At 43.5% G+C, this 21,881-nt stretch overlaps 1 protein-coding gene across 1 annotated transcript in view; it reads left to right on the top strand.

The window, feature by feature from the left end:
- Positions 1–9,966, top strand: part of B4GALT1 (beta-1,4-galactosyltransferase 1) — a 384,152-nt gene extending 374,186 nt beyond the window's left edge. The window contains exon 6 of the mRNA XM_069237451.1: positions 2,932–9,966. Coding sequence (XP_069093552.1) covers positions 2,932–3,067 — 136 coding nt within the window. The 3' untranslated portion in view covers positions 3,068–9,966. The remainder of the gene's footprint in view (positions 1–2,931) is intronic.
- Positions 9,967–21,881: the final 11,915 nt, after the last annotated feature.

Below are 21,881 nucleotides of genomic sequence, written 5' to 3' on the forward strand. Positions count from 1 at the left end.
CACCAACCCCCCCTGCAGCTGCAGCTTCCACACCCTCCTTATCTTCTTCTGCAAAACCATGGGTGTCCGGTTGGTGGGAGAATCCAACATCATCTCCACCACTGGCAGTCCATTACATTGGACAAATGGGCTTGTTGATCATTTGAAGGGGCTACTCCCTCCTCTTCTAATCCTCCACTTCTCCTATTCCTCCAACACACAATCGGTTGATGGATTAAGTCTTGGCTGTCTTTGCCAAGGGAGCTATAGCGAGAGTTCCAGTATCAGAAGTGGGCAGTGGTTGCTATTCCAGCTACTTTCTGACACTCAAAAAGAACAAGTTTGTTCAGCCCATCCTATATCTCCAAACACTCAAACTCTACCTCAAAAGGGAGAAATTCAGGATGCCGTAGAACAAGGAGGCTAGACGGTAGCCCTGGACTTGCAGGATGTGTATTTCCATTATCCCATCTTGCTTGCCCGGAGATGGTACCTGCGGTTCAAGGTAGGCCAAGAACATTTTCAGTTCACCGTGCTCCCCTTTGGCCTTACCAGTGCCCCTCGGGTAGTCACCATGATGATGACAGTGGTTGTAGCTCATCTACTTAGATTACGGGTTTCAGTCTTCCCCTCTCTCGACGACTGGTCGTTAAAGGGAAGCTTCCCCAGGCTGTCATCCCTGATCTCCAGACTATGGCGGACCTCTTTCATTCATTGGGGTTCACTATAAACATGCCAAAGTCACACCTGACTCCTTCTCAGACGCTCCCTTTTATCGGAGCTGTTCTGGACACAGTGCTGTTTTGGGCTTATCTTCCCGAGCATAGAATCCAGGATATCCAGGCTATGATACTGATGTATCAGCATCTATCCTGGACATCAGTGAGAATGACTTTGTGGCTGTAGGGCCTCATGGCCTCCTGCAGCCTGCATCCTACTAATGACGCAAACTAGATGGCATATGCGAGACCTGCAGTGGCACATGAAGTTCAAGGGAATCTCTCCGACATGGTCTAGATCTCAGAGAGAAGTGATCTGCAGTGGTGGCTAACGAACTGCGATTGTTAGCCACCACTCTCCCTTTCCCTAAAATATCTCACAATAGTGACAGATTTGTCACACAGGTTCCAAATGGAGCAGACAGAGGTGCCCGATCTCTCTCCCAACTAAGTGCTCAGTAGCACAAGCAGGCGATCAGGCAAGGTACGCTTGGAACACAGTGGAGTTGCCAGATTCATAATCGTCAGTTGAAACAGGACATGCACAGGTCCCCTTATGCGCAAGTATTAAAAAAAAAAAATGCTGGTGTCTACTGGTTTCTGCCCCCAAGGGGGGCAGATTGGCCTAACAAAAATAGGCCGATCTGCCCCCAAGGGGGGCAGAAATGGCCTAAATACAATTTGCCGCCCAGGGGAGTGACCCTTGCCCAAGGGTTCGCTCCCAATACATAAAAACATAAAGTAAATATAAATATATATATATATATATATCTCCCTGGTGTCTAGAGATTTCTGGCCCCCGTGGGGAGATCGGCCTAATTATATTAGGCACATCTGCCTCCAGGGGAGGCAGAAATGCCCTAACAATATTTTGCCCCCCTTGGGGGAGCAGCCCTTGCCCAAGGGGCCGCTCCCCTTATGCGTAAGTATTAAAAAAATAAAAATGTCCTTGTGTCTAGTGGTTTCTGCCCCCCCTCCCCAGGGGCAGATCGGCCTAATTATATTAGGCTGATCTTCCCCCAGGGTGAGGGCAGAATAGGCCTAAAAAACATTTAGCCCCCGGGGAGCGACCCCTGCCTAATGGGTCGCTCCCCACATTAAACATTTTTTTTTTTTATATCCCAGGTGTCTAGGGGTTTTCGATCGGGGGGGCAGAAATGGCTCCCCTTATACATAAATATGAATTAAAAAAAAAAAAATCCCTGTAGTCTAGTGGTTTCTGCCCCCCCCCCACGGGGACAGATTGGCCCAATGAAATTAGGCCGTAATGGCCTAAAAACAATTTGCCCCCAGGGGAGCAACCCTTCTGCAAAAAAAAAAAAAAACATAATCCCTGACGTCTAGAGGTTTCTTCACCCCCCCCCCGTGGGGGCAGAAAAGGCCTTAAAAATAATCGCCCCCCTAGGGAGCGACACTTGCCAAATGGGCTACTTTCCTTATTGAAATCTATATATTTTATTTAAATCCCTGGTGCCTAGTGGGCATTTCTGCTGCCCGATCGCATTGCGATCAGGCAACAGAAATGCTGAGAGAGACATGAAAGGAAAGGTCTTTACTTTCATGCCTCTCCCTCCCCACCTCCCGATCAGAAGAGAAATGCTTTTGCATTTCTCTTCCAGCTTTGCGCTGGAAGCGTGCTTCCAGCGCGATCGGAGGTGACCTCTGATGTGGTCAGCGTGCAATTTGCGTGCTGATGTCATTAGACATCAACAGGGGGGTGGGGGCGGTCAGGAGTGGAAGGGGAAGCGATTCCCCTTCCATCCCTGCCCAGCGCCCCCCCCGCGGGCCTGGTACAGGACGAGCTGGTCTCGTCCTAGGCACACGGGAACCGTGTGCGAGGAGACCAGCTCATACGAGGCATCCTGGGGGTTAATTTGTTTTATCATCATGCTAACGTGGCACAGTTACGGGGCAATTCGATATGCCAGTTGTGTCTAGAAATTGCCAGATGTTGCAAAGGGTTCTTCAAAGTGGCAGGATGAAATGACGTTTACTTGTGCCCCTACTTTCAAATCCACGGTAAAGGGAAGGTTACATTTACTGTCACAGTTCTTACTAGGCAAAGGATGACTTTACTTGTGAGTGATGATGATGATGATGAGTTATGATGATACTACATTCCAGTTGACTAATTGAGCCATTTTTCTGAAGCTAACCTGAATTTGTCCTTTCAAGATTGCATGTCATCTTTTAAATTCTCAGCATACATGGTTAATGTTTTTTGGATTGACAGATTTGACAGGATTGCCCACACAAGAGAAACGATGAACTCGGATGGTATAAATTCTCTGTCGTATAAAGTGGTGAAGATCGACAAGTTTCCTTTGTATACAAGAATCTCAGTGGACATTGGCTTACCAGGAAGATAGTACATCTGAGGACTAACTACAAAATGGTGCAGAAATCTTTATTTTTATACATTCTGGAGTGCCTTGCGGGCTTATTTTCCCACCGGGACAAATGACCAAGGGTGCCTCTGAAGATAACATTACAATGTCCAAAGTTTTTGGGAAATTGGGATCCAGTTCATTCCAATCATGTAGTCTCATATCAATTTCGAGCTTTACAGGATGATTTCTATAACTTTGAAATGAGTTCAGTTTGTAAATAAGAGTTGTATATGTTTATACTAGAGTATGACCAAATATGGATTGAATGTAATGCTCTATCTTTTTACTTAAGGGTGACATTGCTTACAAAAGGCTAGCAAGCTGAAACACTGTACCCTCCAACTTAATGGGTTTCAAAAGGACTCTGCTCCGAATGTACTTAAATTGCCTGTAAAGCACAGATTATGCTGCTAAGAACTATTCATAAGTTTAAAAAAAAAAAAAGCAACGGAGGGAATCATCTGCAAATTGAAATGATCAGTACTCTTTTACCTTACTTTATTTTCCCACTATTGGTTAGCTTCAGTGCATTACTTGAATAGTAGGTTTGGTGAAACCAGACCTTGATTTTATCATCATATCAACACCTTGAATCCTCCATGTTGTGCCTGTCCTTACATAGAGAAAGAATATCTTCTGTTATGAAAGTCTAAAATGTTTAGGGCAGAAGACGAAGACTGCCAGTGTGCCTTTGACTGCTACTGTCACTTGTGGCCTTAAAGTTTATTTGTTAACAGATCTGTGTGGTTTGTTAACAGGTCCGTATGTTGCCTTTTCAGTGATAGCCACATTTCTTTTTCCTTTTCTTGTATCTGAAAGAGTAACATCTCAGGTTTTTGCACGCTTTCCCAATAGCTGTCCAGTTGGAGCTGGGCCATGCTGTCAATGGCCAGTGGGACCTCTTCAAAACCTTAATCATTCCTCTTCTCCTCTGTAAATCGTTCGTCATACTTAGCAATTCGTATGTATCGTTAACATAATTGCATTTCAGTTTTTCTCTTTCATACACATATGTTTTCACCCAAGTATGCATTTCCCATTGGGTGCTTTTGCATTTAGCATCTATTCTTCTTGATGAAATACGTTTTCCAAAGAAGTGAAACATTACTAATGACTTTATTGTGAGATATGCCTGTTTGAATTTATATACTTTTTGTTAATCATAAATCATTCCAGCTTCTCTTTTTGGTTATTGTTCTGGCCACTGTTTTTTTTAATACAGTGCATCGCTTGTTTGCCTTTCCACTCATGTACACCCTGCAGCTTTTTTTTCCTTGATTTGAACTAGCAGTAAGCATCCTGCCCTAATTACTTACCAGTAAATGCATTGCTTTGAGTCCTACTCCTTTTGTTTTAACTCATAACCAATGAGGCACTCTTGCCTCTCGAGACACCAATACCAAGAAAATCTTGCAAATAAAGGCCCCCTTCCTCAGCCACTTCTTCTTTTGTTTCCAAAGTTTAGACCCAAAACAAGTCAGCTGTGTTGACCGGTATTGAGAGGGCAGGAGGGCAGTATGAACTAAAACGAGGGAGTAGGACTCTGAGTGATGCAATTACTGCTAAGCAATTAGCTCATAACTCGTACATCCTTCCCTCTCTTCAATTCATAACCAATGTGAGCTAGCAAAAAATAAACACGGACAACGGTAGTTGAATGCTGAAAGCCAGGAGGGATTTTATTGTGAACATAAATGAAAGTAGCATGTACCCTATTACTTAATAGAGAGCAATGCCCTGGATCCCAGAATTGCACTTAACTGTGTTTCATCTGAAACACTATAGGGTTTAATAAAGGTTGAGGGGGAGAACCACACAGCTGCCCCACAAATCTCAGAAATTGTGGGCCCAGTAACACTGCCATAGAAGACAACACACTCCTGATGGATCTCCTCAGTATCTCTAAAGAGGGTATTTGACCCACTGTCTTTTAGGATAATGAAATTAGAGATGTGGTCCATCTACTCAAAGAGGAAGTTTCTGGGGTTTCAGCCTTCAAAGCTGTGACAAAGTTACAAAAAAAGGATTCCACTCTTCTTAAAGGATTCACCCTCTGTGAATGGATAAGGGCCCTTCTCATGTCTAAAGAATTAAGTTTCTGTTCTTCCTCCGAATATCTATGAAAAGGTAAATTCGATTTCAGATGAGAAAATGAACAAGTCTCAGTATAATCCTATCCTGAAAAATGATACAGAAAGGATGCCTTTATGACAAGGTTCCCAACTCCCCCATTCTTCTTGCGGACGTAATGGCCACCAAGAAGATTTTAAGAGTAAGGGGGTCATTACGATCAGCGCTGATGGTCGACAGAAGACCGCCAGCGCGAAGAACCCCCGTGCCGGCCACATAAACAACATCCAGCTGGGCCGGCGGGCGAAAACAGGGTTCCACGTGCCGGCCCAGCTGGAAACAGGGCCTGAACATTGACACCAGCTCCAAATGGAGCCGGTGGCAATGTGGCAGTGCTGCGGGTGCAGCAGCAAAAACCCTAAACCTTTGATGACTTGTCTTGCCTTTTCATTTTTGATCTTTGAACGCCTTAGTTATCATAGTGTCCAACTGTTCCTCAAACAGAATATGACCTTAAATGGTAATGTTCATTAACACTGTCTTTTCAGCTGCCTCTGCCTTCCATTCCCTCATCCAGAGGTTCCTCCTCACCGATATTACTGAAGCAGGAGTTACAGCCATTGCTCTATTCACTTCAGAGGAGAGGTCAGCCAGTAGCCTGGCCTGCTCTTCTATAGACTCCAGTAATTTGGAGCATTCTTGAACCTCTTGGATGGCTACTGCCAGTCTGTCAAAGTCCTTAACCATGGACTGGGCCCATATGTTGAATAAGTACTTGCTTTCAGCGCTAGGTTCTCAGTCGAAAATGCCTTTCTTAAAACAGGGTTCATTCACCTTCTTATCTGAACAGTCTGTTGATGCAAAATCCTCTTGATGTATTGAGGTTCTCTCAATTAGGGCGGCCAAGATCTCATCTTTAATGTTGTGTTAGTGACACCTCGCTTTTAAACATAGCAGATTTTGGAGAAACATAGACACTGAGGCCCAATTCCGTTCCTTTCATTCACCTATAACCAGATCCTTTGAAAGGCATGTCTAGGGTAGATGGCTTGACATACTGGGGGAATAGGAATTCCCCATCATCATCAGATTTTAAAGGTGAGAAACTCAAGTTATTCCTGGTGTTAGAAATAGAATGTCCATCATCTACTCTCTTCTGACATATTTGCCGCCTGAAGTTGTTGGCACATCTGAGTCTGAATGAGAAAAGTCCTAGAGAAATCTGGATTAGCCGACTTTGACCCTATTGTTTTTCTGGCTGCTGTTTCAGGTTTTTCAGCCAAAGCCCTTTCCACTCCTTCAATTACCACCTCATCAGAGGCAATATGTCCCTTGGAGGAGAGTGCCAATTCACCACCCTAGGATGTCTGGCTGGAATAGGATTGTCATTGGAGGAAGAAGGCAAAATACGACTTCTCTTGGCTGATACACAGCTCCCTATGGTGAAATGCCTAATTGTGCAAATCTCCAACTCACTCCTTAAATTGTGTCATAGACCCTGTAAGATCACCAATGAAATGCCCAGTTTCTAAAAATTAGACCAGTGACTGCAGAGGAAATGACCACCACTCCACATTGTTGGGGAAAACAAAATCTGCAAGGCTCCTCACCCGCTGCAAACAGACTGAGAGCTCTTCTCCCTTCATAATGCTGTGTCTTAAACATGATGCATGCAGCCTTTCGACCTGGAAGTTGCAGCTAAGCCGTTTGGGAGCTGGCCAGACTCATTCACAGCAGCTCCAGAAAAACACCTCCATTGGCCGCCTGAAAAAAAAGAAAAATATGCCAACAGGGATTAGCCACCACTGGCTCTTGGTAAGTCAGAGAGACTGGAAAGAAAATGTAGGAGCGGCGTGGGAGGGGCTTTTATTTTTTTTATTGTTATTTATTTTTTTAAGTTGGTGGCTCGAGAACAAGAGTGTCTTATTGGCTTTGTATTCAAGCACGGGAGGGATGTTGGTGTAATAATGATTCACAGGTGTGTTTGCATTAATCGGGTAAAGGCCATGCCTGACTGGGTGAGCAGAATTCAGGCTACTTCCACTAGTGGGATTTGTTCCCACATATCTAACAAAACATCATGCATCAACATTGTCCCCTTAAACACAGCTGTTATAACCTCTTACTTGCAGATGGAATTTAAAATACTTATTGATCTTTAGCATAAAGAGCCGTCTCTCATGACGTATTACTGGGGTTGAGAAAATGTGAAGTATTACACTGATGATAGCATTTTTAATGGTGAAAACACTGCAAGCAGAAGCGACATCACACTCCTTTTGCCTTTTGATGATGTCATCGAAAGTATCAACCCCTGACCTTCGACACTGATGGCTTCTCAAGAAGGACACCAAAGAGCATTTGATCTTGATAAAACCACGTATGCTAAATAGAAAGAATAATACAATAATTGTAAAAATATTAATACGAGCAATCATTTACAGCAGTAGATACCAGGAAGGCATTAATAACGCAAGGGAATACGTGTAAATCATAGTTGTAAGTACTGGTTGTCTCTAAATTACAGCACCTTCATCATTTCCATGCAAGAGAAAGGATGATTCTCAGTTCCTTGTTTGTTCCTTATGGAAAATGACTTGTGTACAAGTATACCTGTACCCCAGACACCATGTGGGCGTAATACTCAGGAGATGCCCCCTTGATCATAGGGGCTGTAACAGAAGCCATATCTGTCAGTGGTGTGCTCCCTAAATGATTACCTTGTGGACTAAGTAGATATCATTAAAAAATAAGCACAGTTTACTTGAAAAATCCTGAAAACAGCCATTCCTGTTCTGCAGTGTTGCAGAAGAGACACCAGTGACGTTTCAGTTACTCATTTTATAAATAATGTTTGTTCTTGAAGGCTGTGAGGTAGGGACCGTCATATTGCCATACTGTACTCTATATAGCAGTCTTTCTCACACGGATACAATGTCTTTAGTGGTATTGCTCCTTCTATGGCTCATAATATTATGTCTTGTCTCCAGTACACAGTTTAGCCTGCCACTTACTATCAGGGAGAGGTAGCTGACTGCTGTAGGCAAAGATATTTTTGCTACAGTGCTTAATCTTAGTTTCTTATAGCAACAAATGTGTGGCCGTTTCGTAAGGGCAGGTTAAACAGCAGCACCTTATTTCTTCAACTGTACTGGATTCTGCTGTCCGCTTGGGTGAAGGTGTTCTGCTTTGCAACCTAAAAATATCCAGCTTATCTCCTTGCTAATACCCAATATCGTATTGACCTGGTCTTCACTTCTTTCATGATACACAGTTAAAAAGTAGATCTTATTAGGCTCTCAGTGTATGCAAATGTGAACAATAGTGTTGCTGTTGATTTTCTGATTTAATTTTGTTTTTTATTTTAATATTTACATTTCGGGCGATTGCATCTTTTGTCTTCCTTTAATTTTCTAATTTAAATTTTGTTTTTGTTTGCCTAATGTTGTCTTTCTGTTTCTCTGGACTCACTTGTGCGCCTTGCTTTATTTGTTAAGAAGAGTTTATCCAGCCGACTTTTCTTTTTGAATAGGGGCAATTGGATTTTGTCTGCTGGTATAAGTGCACTAAGACCAGCCCCAGGTTTTGATAAGCTCTTCAATGGCTCCCATGTGATCTGCAGTCTAGAGGCCATGCCACCTAAATGGATTGGTTTCTGACCAAATGACCTAACTTGATTGGTAAATAAAATTCTACCACACTTAGGGGGTTGTGTTTTTTTGTTAGGCCGATACATGTTAGTTGGCCATTCAGCTGAAGGCTGTTAGCAAAATTGATGTAGACATTTGATCATAGAGCGATATGGAAAATGCCAACTTGTTTCACAAACCTCCATATTAACTGTGGATGGTAGTGTGTCAACAAGGGTAGGACAAACCGAGATCATTCAGTTTAAACTCCATTCATAGGTAAATGCACCATGCAAACTTTTTTGCATCGCCTTAAAATATTCTAACATGATTATTTTGTACACAAAACCTAGAATTAAAAGCACTTAATTTTATTCATCTCCATTTGCCTGCGTAGGTACCGGTATGTACATCCTTATTTGAAGTCACGCATTGTTTGAGTTTTGTTTGTTCTGGCAAGTTTACTCTAATACATACAGATTCCCTGTGGCATGGATACACCTTGGTAAAAGCGCCAGTTATATCTTATACGAGTTCACTTATCTGACCTTTATCTTCAAGCCCACAGTTGAGATGGGATGTGAGACAGTGTTGACTTTTCTGTTCTGGGTCCGTTTTCCATCTCTAACTCCTCTTTAGTGCTCTTCTTAAAAGTATTTTTCAGGGTTTGTGTGTGTTTGTGTGTGTGTATATGATATAGTTGAGATCTCTTTATGTTCAGGTGTGGCCAGACCCATATGTGCCAAAGAATGAACTTCTTGCCTACCAGTGCATTTTTTGGTAACTTTCTAACATTAGCACTCTCTGGTGTGGTGGTTAGTCCTGTCAAACCATGTAACAGAGGCTTTTAGGCTGGAGTGTAGTTTCCTTTTTGGAGCAAACACTGCTTTGCACTTTAGACATTTAAATAAATAACACAGTTGTGTCCTTTGCTGTTATGTTTTTTATGTCATAAAGGCATACTCTGTTCTCACTGCAGTTTACTTCCTTTCATGAACCTACAGGGGTCACCGAGTGCCTTCAGAAATATGGTAACAAATATGAACCAAACCTCTACTGTTTTATTTTTCTACTATTTAAGTGCCTTATTGATTTATTTTCTTGACAATAAAGATAGTTAAATGTATGCATTTGCTGTACTATATTTCTGCTCCCTGCTAAAGTAAAAATGTGCAAGAAAACAAACGAGTGTGCTGTCTATTTTTTCAATAATTTGTTCCTTCACGTATTTTGGGCATAAATTCCATAGCTCAGAACCCACCTGTTTCAAGTTTACTTCAGCTTTGATTTCAGCCAATGTAAGCAATGCAAACACAAACAACATACAATTTACATTAAGAATCCACACTCTTTCCTCATTTCCTCAAAGTCTATAAAAACAACCTTCCTAGCTTATAAACAAAGTCGCATAGCCCCACAATTCAGTATATGTAATATAAATTCTTTTACTCAGCAGATTTGCAGTGTTCTAATAGTTGGCAGTAGCATGCTTCACAATCATCAGGAAGTTCTTCACAGGATAGCGAGTCAGAGATCTGAATTTGAGATACTAATTTACATAATCTGCATTTTTAAACCTGAGACCACTTTTTCATCCAGACCTCTCACTTCTAGAACTGATGAATAGCCTAGCCTTCAATTCAGTAGCCACCTTCTAATTTAATAAGATGAATGACAAATATTTTGAGGGAATCACACCTTTACAGTATCAGCTATGGACTCATACCTAGGGCCTATTTTACATGCATATCTGATTTGTGATCTCCTTGTTTTTATTGAGGTCTTAAATTTCTTTCTTCCGGATTCAGTTGCTCAATGCATTAGGGTCCTCTCAAAGATTCATATTCATTGAAAGGAAAATATATTGAAGATTGCATGCCAGGGCCATTTGAGATGGTTTTCTTTGTGTTTTTTAACATCACATTGAAACAATAGGGCAAATAATACTCTCTTGCTGTAGTAATAGCATGCCAGAATGGTAATTCTCTAGAGTAATATTTAAACATAATGCTAGTTATGCCACGATCTAGCCTTGTTGGAAACCCTTGCATTCCTTAGGCCAAACTCTGCCAACAATTCTGTTGTAATTCTGAAGACATCACGACGTAAATGAGGAATAGTTTATAAGAAGAAAGGTGATAAAGAGGCATAACGACCCTCCAAGATCCACTCTGACACAACAGCTTTCGAACTCTCAACTGTTAAATCATTAAGCACATACCAATAACATGAATAGGGGTGGCAAGGAGAGGGCAAGAGCGGAATAGAAAGAGGAAAGAAATATGGGGAGAGGCTAATAACTGCTAGAATGACCAGATAATCATAACACGTCTTTCGGCACTGTCTTGTTACCTAGATCCCTGTTGTTTCCTCTTCGACATCACCTGGTAAGTCTGTTTGATGAGGGACACCTTTTTCTAGACACTGAGCTGTAGGACAGTTAGCCCGTAGATGCTCAATGTCCTACCAACCTTCAAAGTCACCACATTCTTATTATGTTGTACAACTTTTAAAGGTTTGGAGAAGTTGCTGTTCTTCCCCTTAGATAGATCAGGCATTTTAACAATTACTAAGTCCCCTACGTTTCACCTCATCGTTTCTGTACCATGCTTTACATTGTATTTTTCATTGTAATCCCTTTGATGTTTGCTCATTGCTTACCAACCCCCTCTCTATGCACCCACCTAAGTTCCCCACCGTGCAAACAATTTGGTGTCACTTTGGTTTCAGGTAGTCTGCATTTAAATCATAACAGAGAAATTCCTATGATAAGTAAGTACAGTATGGTATGACCAAAAAAATCTCTAAAGAGATTTGTGCACCAGATCACCCGAAATACCAGCCATTTGGATGCATTCTTTAATCCAGGAGTCTCCAGCAAGTCAGTCACGAGCTACCCTGTAGTTTGCAGATACCTTCAGAGTAGCTTGCATCCTTGAGTTCATTTTTAAATAAACACAGGGTCACGTTTTCTTTCTAAAGTTAAGAGAAGGCTGTGTTTATTTTCCATTCCTAGCATCATACTGCAGAAAGCAGGGCCTGATAATGAGCAGTGCTTAGCCAGATTTATGACCTAGGCTTGGGCACAAAGAAAAACTGAATCCCTCGGCATTTAACTCTTAAATAAAAGTACTTGTCAACTCTATATTGGAGTATGAGAACAAAATGTTTCTGAATTCTTTTAAATGGGAGAAACAAACATTAAAGCTAACTTTAAATTTTATAAGTTAACTCTTCATTTTCTTTTTCTCCCATTTCAAAGAGTTACATTTACAAACAGCATGCCTCTTGCTCCCAGTGGCCAGTATGCACTGTGCATTATTTATAACTGAAAAATACAGTCATTTGTTAAATGGGAGACATTCAAAGTGAAGAAAAACATTACTATGAAACATTACGCCTTGATCTTTTTCTTCCACTTTCAGTTAAGCCAATTGCGCTTTAACATTTTATGAAGCATGCTTCTTCACTTTAAATTCCTTCCATTCAAATAAATGGCTGTATTTTTATGTTATAAATATGGCATCGGGTCTACAGGCCACTGAAAGCATTATGCTTGCTGTTTGTAAATGTGACACTTGTAAATGGGAGAAAATGTAGATGAGTTTTGTGGACTCTATATAAAGTTAGCTCTTTAGTTACATTTTTTCCCATTTCATAGAGTCTTTACACGTAGCAGGCATCTATCTCCCAGTGGTTGGTAGGTATGGTGCCATTTTTATAACTGAAAAATATAGCCATTATTTTAAGTGGGAGAAATTAAAAGGGCACAAAAATGTTCTATATTCTGAACATTTTTGCAGAACATTTTTCTACACTTCATTTCTCTCATTTAAAAAAATGGTTGCGTGTTTGTGTTATAGGTAACTGTGCCACATACATTGAAAGGTATGTCCTGTGCCATCCTATTCCTATGCACATATGTTCATACATCCCAAAGACCACGCTTTCCCTGACACACAGCCGATTGAGACCGGACTGGGCCACTCCTTCTTGGTTCTGTGATCCGACTTGCACCACCATAGTCTTACAAGATCATCAACTTCACACCTACATTGTTACAGATCACTGTTTCTGATCAGGTTGAATTCTCAATTTGTCACGCGGATATTAGTATGAAATATAATTTGTGAACTCACATGGCTTGTGGAGAGCCAATAATCAAAAATAAGAATGCCCACATATGAGAGGGAAGATTATTAATAGCGACTCTAGTGGGTTCACACTCCCCTGTACAGTCCTGAATAGGCCGTACATTGATTGGCTAAACGTGTCCACTACATATTGGGAGGAGTCCATAGTGATGATTGAAAAGTACAATTGATTCATGGATTGTCCATCTCAACTCATTAGATGTTCAGTATGTGAATATTAGGCGACAGCTATAATGAATTGAAAGTGGACTACTTTGTAACGGATCCGGTGGGGGCATTGGGCTGTCAGTTTATTGAGAGATATATATATATATATATATATATATATATATATATATATATATAAACAAGGACAATGTACTGTGGTTTTAAGGATATTGCAATTTAACTCAAAATAAGCATTCACAAATTTGTCATTTGATCTGACCTAAGGATTTAGAAATAAATTGTTGATATGTAGCAATACTGAAGAAAGTGTCTGAATGACGAGTATATTTTATAATTTTTTTGGCAAATGTCCAATAATAATTAATGTATTATTGTAGACTAAAGGGTTTAAAAATATTCCCGCTTGTTTCACTATTGTTGTCTTTCTACATAACTGCCCTAAACTCTAGAGGGCTATCCTGACAAACCCCTTGGGATAAACTCTCACTGACACACATGGCAGCTCTGTCATAGTGCCTCTAGTCAAAGTATTGTGATCAGACTATAGAATGTGGCTCTACGGACATTAGGTGTAAAGTCAATGAAGCTGCGTATGGGGGTGTCTAGTAACAGTGCACAAGTTGCTAGGTCTTCAGTAGCTCACAGTGATTTTCACTGATCAAAGGTCACTCTCATAAAAGAAAAGGTTGGAGCCCTCTGCTTTAATCATTATATTTCCCTGGTCAACTAAATCATTGGCCCTATGACATTACAAAGCAGTTTTACAATGCTGAATACATTACAGTGAGAAATTCTTTCATTTCATCAGAAGTGAAATGTACTCCATTATCCGTCACCAGTGTGCTTGGAATGTCCTCATTCATAAGTGTGTCCCTCAAGAAGTCTAGTAGATCATGTGTGGTGATCTGAGTCAATACTTTGGTCACAATCTAATAAGTGATAACCTACTGGCATTAACATATACTTCCCACCCATGTCGATTGTTTGAGGGGACCTACAATAGCTAATGTTAGCTTGTCCATTGGTTTGAGGGAAACTTCCACTGGGGATAATAGTTTTCCTCATGATCTTAAACTCATTCGACATTCAAGACAGTCTTTTACTTTGTTTTCTGTTATAATGTCCATACCTGGGAACCAGTAATTTCCTATAGCTCTACTCTCAGTAATACTCCTGCCCAGGTGACCCTCATGGGCCAAACCAGCAATTTCTTTACAAAGTTCCTTGGTAGGTATGAGTTTATTGCTTCTCATTATAAATGCATTGTTTATACTCAATTCATCTCTCACCTTCCAGAAACCTCTGATTTCATCTTACAACGCACTAGATTTTACCAGCCAGCCCTTTACAATCCTCTCTCTCTCTCACCATTTTCAACATTTTGTCATTTTTTTGTACAATACTACCATTCTTTCTTTTTTGGTGCCAGGTACCATACTAGATAATATGGATTTATCTGCATTGTTTTTTTTTTAAAATCTCTTTATTAGGTTTAGTTCAACCAAGCATTGAGATACAATAACAAACAATGATGAGATAAAGTATACAGAGATCACAACACTTAAACTGTGCCACATGCCAATACTATTGCATCAAGAGGGGTCAACGGAAACAGTGAGCTGTCGCAAGTATACATGACCACATGTCCAGGGAGAGAATAAGGTATACATCAACTGTATACCATAAGCCGCGGGTTCCCCATGCGCTGGGAGGGGGTGAGGCAGGGGAGAGTGCTGTTTTACCAGTGATTCCTCGGGGGTGATTCTGCCAACATCATGTCTATATTGAGTCATTTTCAGGGGTACGCCCTATTAGTAATGGATAATGGGGGAGCTCTAGTCGGGGGCGCGAGTGCCTGGCTGCCCAGATGACATGACTTTTCCAGAAGGTGATTTAAATGTGTTTAAGTGTTCATGGGGGTCGTGTGTCATTTTTTGCTTCTATATTTGCAATGAAAGTGTCCCACACTTCGCAGCCACCTCCTGTTAAGCCCCTGGCCTGCAGTTGGCGTAACATCCGTGCTTCCATGTGAGACCGCTGCAATAAGCCCTGGAGCCATTAACGTGGCTTGGAGCATGTGGTGCCTTCCAGTGTGTGGCTATAAGGTGTTTGAATGTTATAAATGTAAGATCAATAAACCTGTGGAGCTGTTTGTCACCTTTAGCTCGCTGGTGTAAACCTAATAAACAGCACTCTGGGTTTAATACTAGAGTGTGGTTAGTTATGTCAGCCGTAGACTCAATAATTTGTCGCCAGCCTGCCGTCAACAGTGGGCAGTCCCATACCATGAGGTAGAAATTTGCTTCTGGTGCTGCACCTCGAGGACATGCAGGTTCCAGCATGAGAAACATGTGCTTAATTCGAGACTGGTATATATACGACTGATGTAAATAATTGTATTGGGTGTAGCGGAACCTAGGGTTGTGTGAGACCCTTTTAACAGTAGAAAGCGCTGCTGCCCAGGATTTCTGCGACAAGAGGGTAGTGAGTACTTTGTCCCACCGAGCGCGAGCGGCCTCTAAGCTCGGGCAGGCCACAACTAACAGGCTACTATACAGCCTAGATATCACTTTTTTGGTGTCAGTTATTGATAGCATTAGTGTGAGTATCTGGGACGTCTATGGTTCCTTGTCTCCCATATCCCAGGTGTCCTGCAGCAGATGTCTTATTGTACAGTAGGTCAGGAAAGCACCCGTGTGTAGGCTTGTGTTGTCCCTCAATTCATCAAACGTTAGTAGCGTGTCCGCTGAATAAAAATCTCCCACCCTTACAAGATCGGCCACCCACCACGGAGCCATATTGTGGTGTTCAAGCATCTAATGAGCCTTAGGTAAGTGTGAGATTGGTATCAGCTGTGAGTATGGTATGTTGGGCTGTTTGCCGTGAATGTATCTCAGCCAGCATGTATTGCCGCAGCCATCAGGATGTTGCCTCGAAGAGGGGGTCGCGCACTATCAGACAACCATATGTATATTTGAATCTGTGTCGGAGAATTTGGTATTACAATTTGTTTCGCGGTGCGATGTTTCCCCATCCAGCAGAGCAGCCATTGCAATTGGGCGGCAGTGTAATAAAGTTCAAAATTAAGCATACCGAGGCCACCAGTGTCCTGTGAGTATTGCGTCGTAGTCAATGCCACACGGCGTCTATCCTTCCCCCCACAGCAAATCAGTTAATAAGCTCTGCAGAGATTTAAAGAACGATCGAGGGAGAATAATTGACAGCGCTGCAAATTAATATAATCTAGGAAGAATGAGCATTTTAGCTGTGGCCACTCTGCCCATGGGTGATAATGAGAATTAGCCCCAGAATGGGAGCGATCCCTGTATGGAGCAGCTAGCTCGATCAATGTTGCCCCCTCTCAGGTCTTTAATAGAATGATACACTTGTATTCCTAAGTATTTAAAGGTGGTGTGGCACCATGCTAGATAATAGCACAAGAGGGCTGGCTGCATATCCAAGGGAACCAGTAATAATGGGAATATACAGGACTTGGTCCAATTGAATCTCAACCCCGGGATTTTGGCAGAGGAGTCCAATATGGACATAACCACTGGTACGGATATGGTGTGGTCTTGCAAATATATTAAGGCATAGTCTTTGTATAGAGAAATTATGTGATGCATATGAAGTTCCGATATGCCCAACAGAAGTGCATTCTGACGTAATCTGGCAGCCAGGGGCTCCATCGCTATTGTGAACAACAAAGGGGAGAGCGGACATCCCTGTCTGGTGCCCTGGTGTATGGAGAGTCTGTTTGAAACGATTTGCCCTGTCTTAAATCGAGCCGTCGGGTTAGAGTATAAAGTAGTGATCCATATATACCCTGGTCCAAAGCCCATTTTGCCTAATGTTGTGGTAAGAAAGTCCCAATTTAGGATATCAAATGCTTTTTCGATATCCAGGGATAGGTCCACACTGCAGTGATTCGACTCTGTGGTGCTGTGGAGGAGACAAAGTAGTCTCCTGATATTCAGGAAGGTGTTCCGTCCAGGGATAATTCCAGACTGGTCCTATGTATCAAGTGAGGAATGAAGGGGAGGAGTCTGTTAGCCAGTATTTTCCCCAAGACTTTTCAGTCTGTGTTTGGTAGGGAGAGCGGGCGATAGGAGAACACGTCTAGGGAATCGCGGCCAGCCTTTGGAAGGACTACTATGAGGGCCTCCCATAGTGACTCCGGTAGTTGCCCCGTTTTATATGCTTCATTGAATATGGTAAGCATGGGCTGCAAAAGGTGGTTCGCATGTGCTGCATAGTATTCGATGGGTAAATCGTCCGTGCCCGGAGACTTATTGCGGGCCATTTGGATTAAAGCAGTACGGATCTCCTCTATACTAATGGGACCATCCAGAGCAGTGGTTTGATCTGGCCTTTAGTGTTGAAGAGGTGGCATATCCAGAAAGGCAGTCATTCGCCCAGGTGGGTGTGTGGGGGTGGCTGCGTGCAGTGATTGATAGTAGGAGTAAAAGGCAGTATTTATAGCTCCCTGTGTGTTAACTACTGTGCCTGAGTCTAGTCTGATTGCCCCAATAGGAGAATGCTGTGGGGTGTCCCGGGCCAGCCACACCAATAAGCGGCCCGATCTATCACCCACCCCGTACTGTCTTGTCATGTAGTGCCTGTAGTCATATTTGCCTAGCCTGGCATCGGCTTCCTTATAGTTAGCTCGTATTGCACAAAGCATCTCAGGGTGCGTCTCCCCATTGGCTACAGCCACCCCTCTCATTTTAGCCTCCACTGTGGCCACCTCACTGAGCAGTACCCGCTGAACGCCCAGAGAAGCAGCCATGCAATGGCCACAAACCACTGCTTTGTGTGCATCCCATTCAATAGCGCAGTGAGATGTTGTATTATTGCTCTGTGCAAAATATGTGTATATGCATACAGTTAGCTCCCTACGAAAAGGGGGGTCAGATAATGTTTCTACTCGCAGGCGCCAAGTCAGTATTTTTGTGATCGAATGGCCCCACCACAAGATCACCCGTAAGGGGCAGTGATCAGAGATAGTTCGAGCCAGGTGTGCATAACTGTGCACCCTTTTGGATCATGGCAGCTGGTGCCAACATCAAGTCTATTCTAGTGTGCTGGCCATGGACCGGGGAATAAAAGGAGTATTCACGCTCCGCTGGGTGCCCCTGTTGCCATAAATCATATCATCCGCTTTCTGATCTCCAGGCTGCAAACTTGAGGGAGGTGTGCCTACTTTGCGCGCTCGACAGCGGGGGAAGGGAACGATCTAGTACATCAGGTGCACTAATAAAGTCGCCAGCCCACAAACTGGCCCCAGCTGAATCCCGAAACAAACCGGGTGTCAATGTGTTCAAGAAGCTCCCCTGGTTAGTACTGGGTGCATATATTCCTGCGAGTGTCAAAGGTGTGCCATCTAGATGGCCTTCACTTACAATATACCGACCATTAGAATCTATTTGTGTGCGGTCTGCCACGAAGGGCACACCAGGTGCGACCCATATTACCACACCTCACGTGAAGGATGATGTTGCGGTCCCGAATACTTGCCCCTTCCAGCTGGAATGCAGCTTTCCAAGGGTTGCCTCTGATAAGTGTGTTTTTTCTGTATCATAGCTATATGTACCTGATGGTGCTTCAAGTATGCATGAATATGATGTCTCTCGTGTGGTGTTGCCATACCCCGCACTTTCCATGTAATCACATTATAGCGTGTTATAAAAGATTGCGTTTGTGTAGCCATACATATAAAGGACTCCAAAACTGCCCTACGTTCACTCTTACCCTCCCCGTTTCTATTCTGATAAGGGTTATTTGCACCCTGTTTGAGATGTTGCTTCTACTCATGCATCCTCTGTTCCTCCCCGCTCTCAACTCACAAGCATTAAATGGTGGCAATAACAATTCCATTAAAAGAACATACTGAAATAAGGACAAAATTTGACCTAACAGGGGACCAAGGCAACACTTTACGAACAACACTAAGCTATAACAACATAACCTGAGAACAGGCACGAGGGTCAACTGGTCCATATGGAATAGTTTGCAGGGGTTAGTGCCATGTGTGTTGGCTAGAGTGCTCGGCTCACCAGATGATTGACTGGACCCTCCAGCCACTCCATGCTGTGAGAGGACTGATGTTCCTTCCAAAGGTGTTTCGGTGCTGGCACCCTGGGGTTCCATTTGGTATAAACTTTTCTTCCCTGAGGCTGAACAGGTAATCTCTGGGGGTCGTTGGACTTTATAACGAGGGATTTTGGCCTCAAATGTCATCAGCTGAGTGAGGAGTAAGTGACAGCCCATGGTTAGAATTCTCAGAATCCCTGTGATCTCCCCATTCAGGGTCAGAGTCCGGGGACTCTTGAAGTGTTGTGAATGGATTGGATGTGAACTGCGTAGCCTCAAGCAGTGCCTGGGATCGTTCCTCAACAATCTGTGCTGGTGTGACTTGAGCCCTCAGTCCTGTATGACATTTGTGTTTCTTCCTGGCGGTCGACCATTGCTCCTTAGTGTCCGCCTTATGTGGCGGCTGGGCCAAGCCCTTGGCATGGAGCCAGGTCCAAGTGTCCTCAAGTGGCATGAATATATGAGTTTTTGCACCATCCTGCACTCACAATTTTGCCCGATACAATAGGGCATACTTGAGGTTATGTTCACAATGACGTTGTTTCGCCAGAAAGAAGGAGCTGTACTTTTTTTTTAACCTCCACCGTGAAGTCTGGATAGCCAGTAATGTTTGCATCTTTGAATTTCCATGGCCCATGTGTACGGAAGAGTTGGAGCACCAGGTCTCTGTTGCAATAATTAAGAAGGCGAGCAATCCAAGGTCTTGGGTGAGCCCCTGGTGGAGGTAGTCTGCCCGGCACGCTATGAGCCCGCTCTACTGAAAACAATTTTGGCACCCTGTCTTACAAGACCCTTTCAGTGAGCCACTGTTCCAAGAACAGTTCCATGTTTGGACCTTCCACTCCTTCCGGAAACCCCACCAAATGGATATTGTTACGCCTTGATCTCCCTTCCGCATCCTCCGCTCTTCGTTGTACTGATGTCACCTCTGTACTTAACTGTCTCGTGATCCTGCAGTTCCTAGATTGTTGGGCGAATTGCCGCTACGTTCTCCTCTTTCAGACAGTTTACGGTGGTCCGCACGTAGTAAGTTAACATCCTGTGTTACGGCATCAATTTTTGTTTCTAGAGAACTTTTAGTGTCTAAGATGGCCTGTAAAACGTTTTCAAATAGAGAAATATGATTATGAAGGGTGGCGTCCATCTGTTGCAGGGCATAAGATGTCCCGCCCGACACTGCAGGTGGAGTGTTTGGGGTAGTCATTACCGCAGCGGGCATCCTGGACATTTTCAGTTTGCCTATTTGGTCTCCTGTTATTGGGGACCCCCCAGCAGACAACTTCCAGAATGACAGACTAGAATCAGTATCCACAGGGCGTATGATAGAGTCCAACCTCAGGGGAGCGCAGTGTGCTCAGCTACTGCAACAGCGCAAGGGGACCTGCCGTCCTGCTGTCGTGCACGCCACTACGTGGCTCAGAGAGGTGGGCTGTTGGCACCAGGCTGGTTCAGAAGTGTGTCTTAGATAGCGGGCGATGACTTCCACGGGACTCCTGGGCTATGTCAGTTGACGCTATTCAGCCTGCGCACATCAATACGACGACGGAGGTGGCATTACCACTATCAGTCTATGCATGTTCAGTGCAGATCAATGCCATGTGACTCGGGTCTACCCCGCACCGGTGTGCCAAAGAACCCAGCATTGTTGGTGATGTCCCTGGGCCCCCTGGACCGTACATGCCACAAATCCGGCTACAGGACTAAAAACTGGTCCAAGCACAACATGTCCTGCTATTCTCGGGGAGCCCCCGGAGCTCCTCACCTCCCTGACAGGGCGTACTTGGGTTTCCTCCCTCGAGGAGCCGGAGATCTGACAGGCCTAACCATGAGGGTGTCCCCGGGCCTGGCTCGACTGCCGATGGTTCCCCCGCTCCGTACTCACACTGCAGCCCCCACCGAGGTGAGCCGCTGTGTCCGAGCTGGCCAGAGAGAACTGGGAGGGGTTAACGCGGGCCGAAGCGCACCGCCGAAAAGGATCCCCCAGGCCCGGCCAAACAGCTGACGTGCGCACAGCTCTGCCCTCACTTCGCGTTGCCCCCTGTAGTGACCCTCCAGGTCTCGAAATGGCCAGGGAGGGCTGGGTCGATTGCAAGCGGCTGGAGTGATCCAGTAGCTGTCTCGAAGCAGGATATTTAGCAGGCCGAGCGTGGAGCTCTGAGTTAAGATGCCGCTCCGGTTGCCATCTTAGCCACGCCCCTGATTTATTTGCATTGTGTACCTCCAATTCTTTCCTCACCCAATGCAATCTAGAGAGACAACTGGCAGCTAGATTATGGTTTCAAGGTATGTACTCTAGCCTGAAATTGTAGCCCTCCAAACCCAACACCCGTTTAGCAATCCAAGGAGTGGTACGATCCACAGCTTTAGATGAAACTATTAAGGTGAAGGGCTTGTGGTCCATGTGTATTATGAAAGTTAACCCTTACAAGTAGAATTTAAAATGTAGTATGGTCCAATAACAAGCTAAAGATTCTCTTTCTCTACAGTTAAATATTTACACTTAGATTCATTTTTCAGTTCTAGAAGCAAATACTATACTTCTTTCCTTTCCTATTACTACCTGTGCTAGAATAGCTCCTAATCTCTTGGTGAAAATGTTTTGTATCTTTCATTGAAATTACCTAAAGAGGGTGCGTTACTGTGGTTTGTTTGACTTGGTTGAATGAGTTTTGACAATCT

This window comes from Pleurodeles waltl, chromosome 1_2 (assembly GCF_031143425.1).
Source record: "Pleurodeles waltl isolate 20211129_DDA chromosome 1_2, aPleWal1.hap1.20221129, whole genome shotgun sequence".
Taxonomy (NCBI): Eukaryota; Metazoa; Chordata; class Amphibia; order Caudata; family Salamandridae; genus Pleurodeles; species Pleurodeles waltl.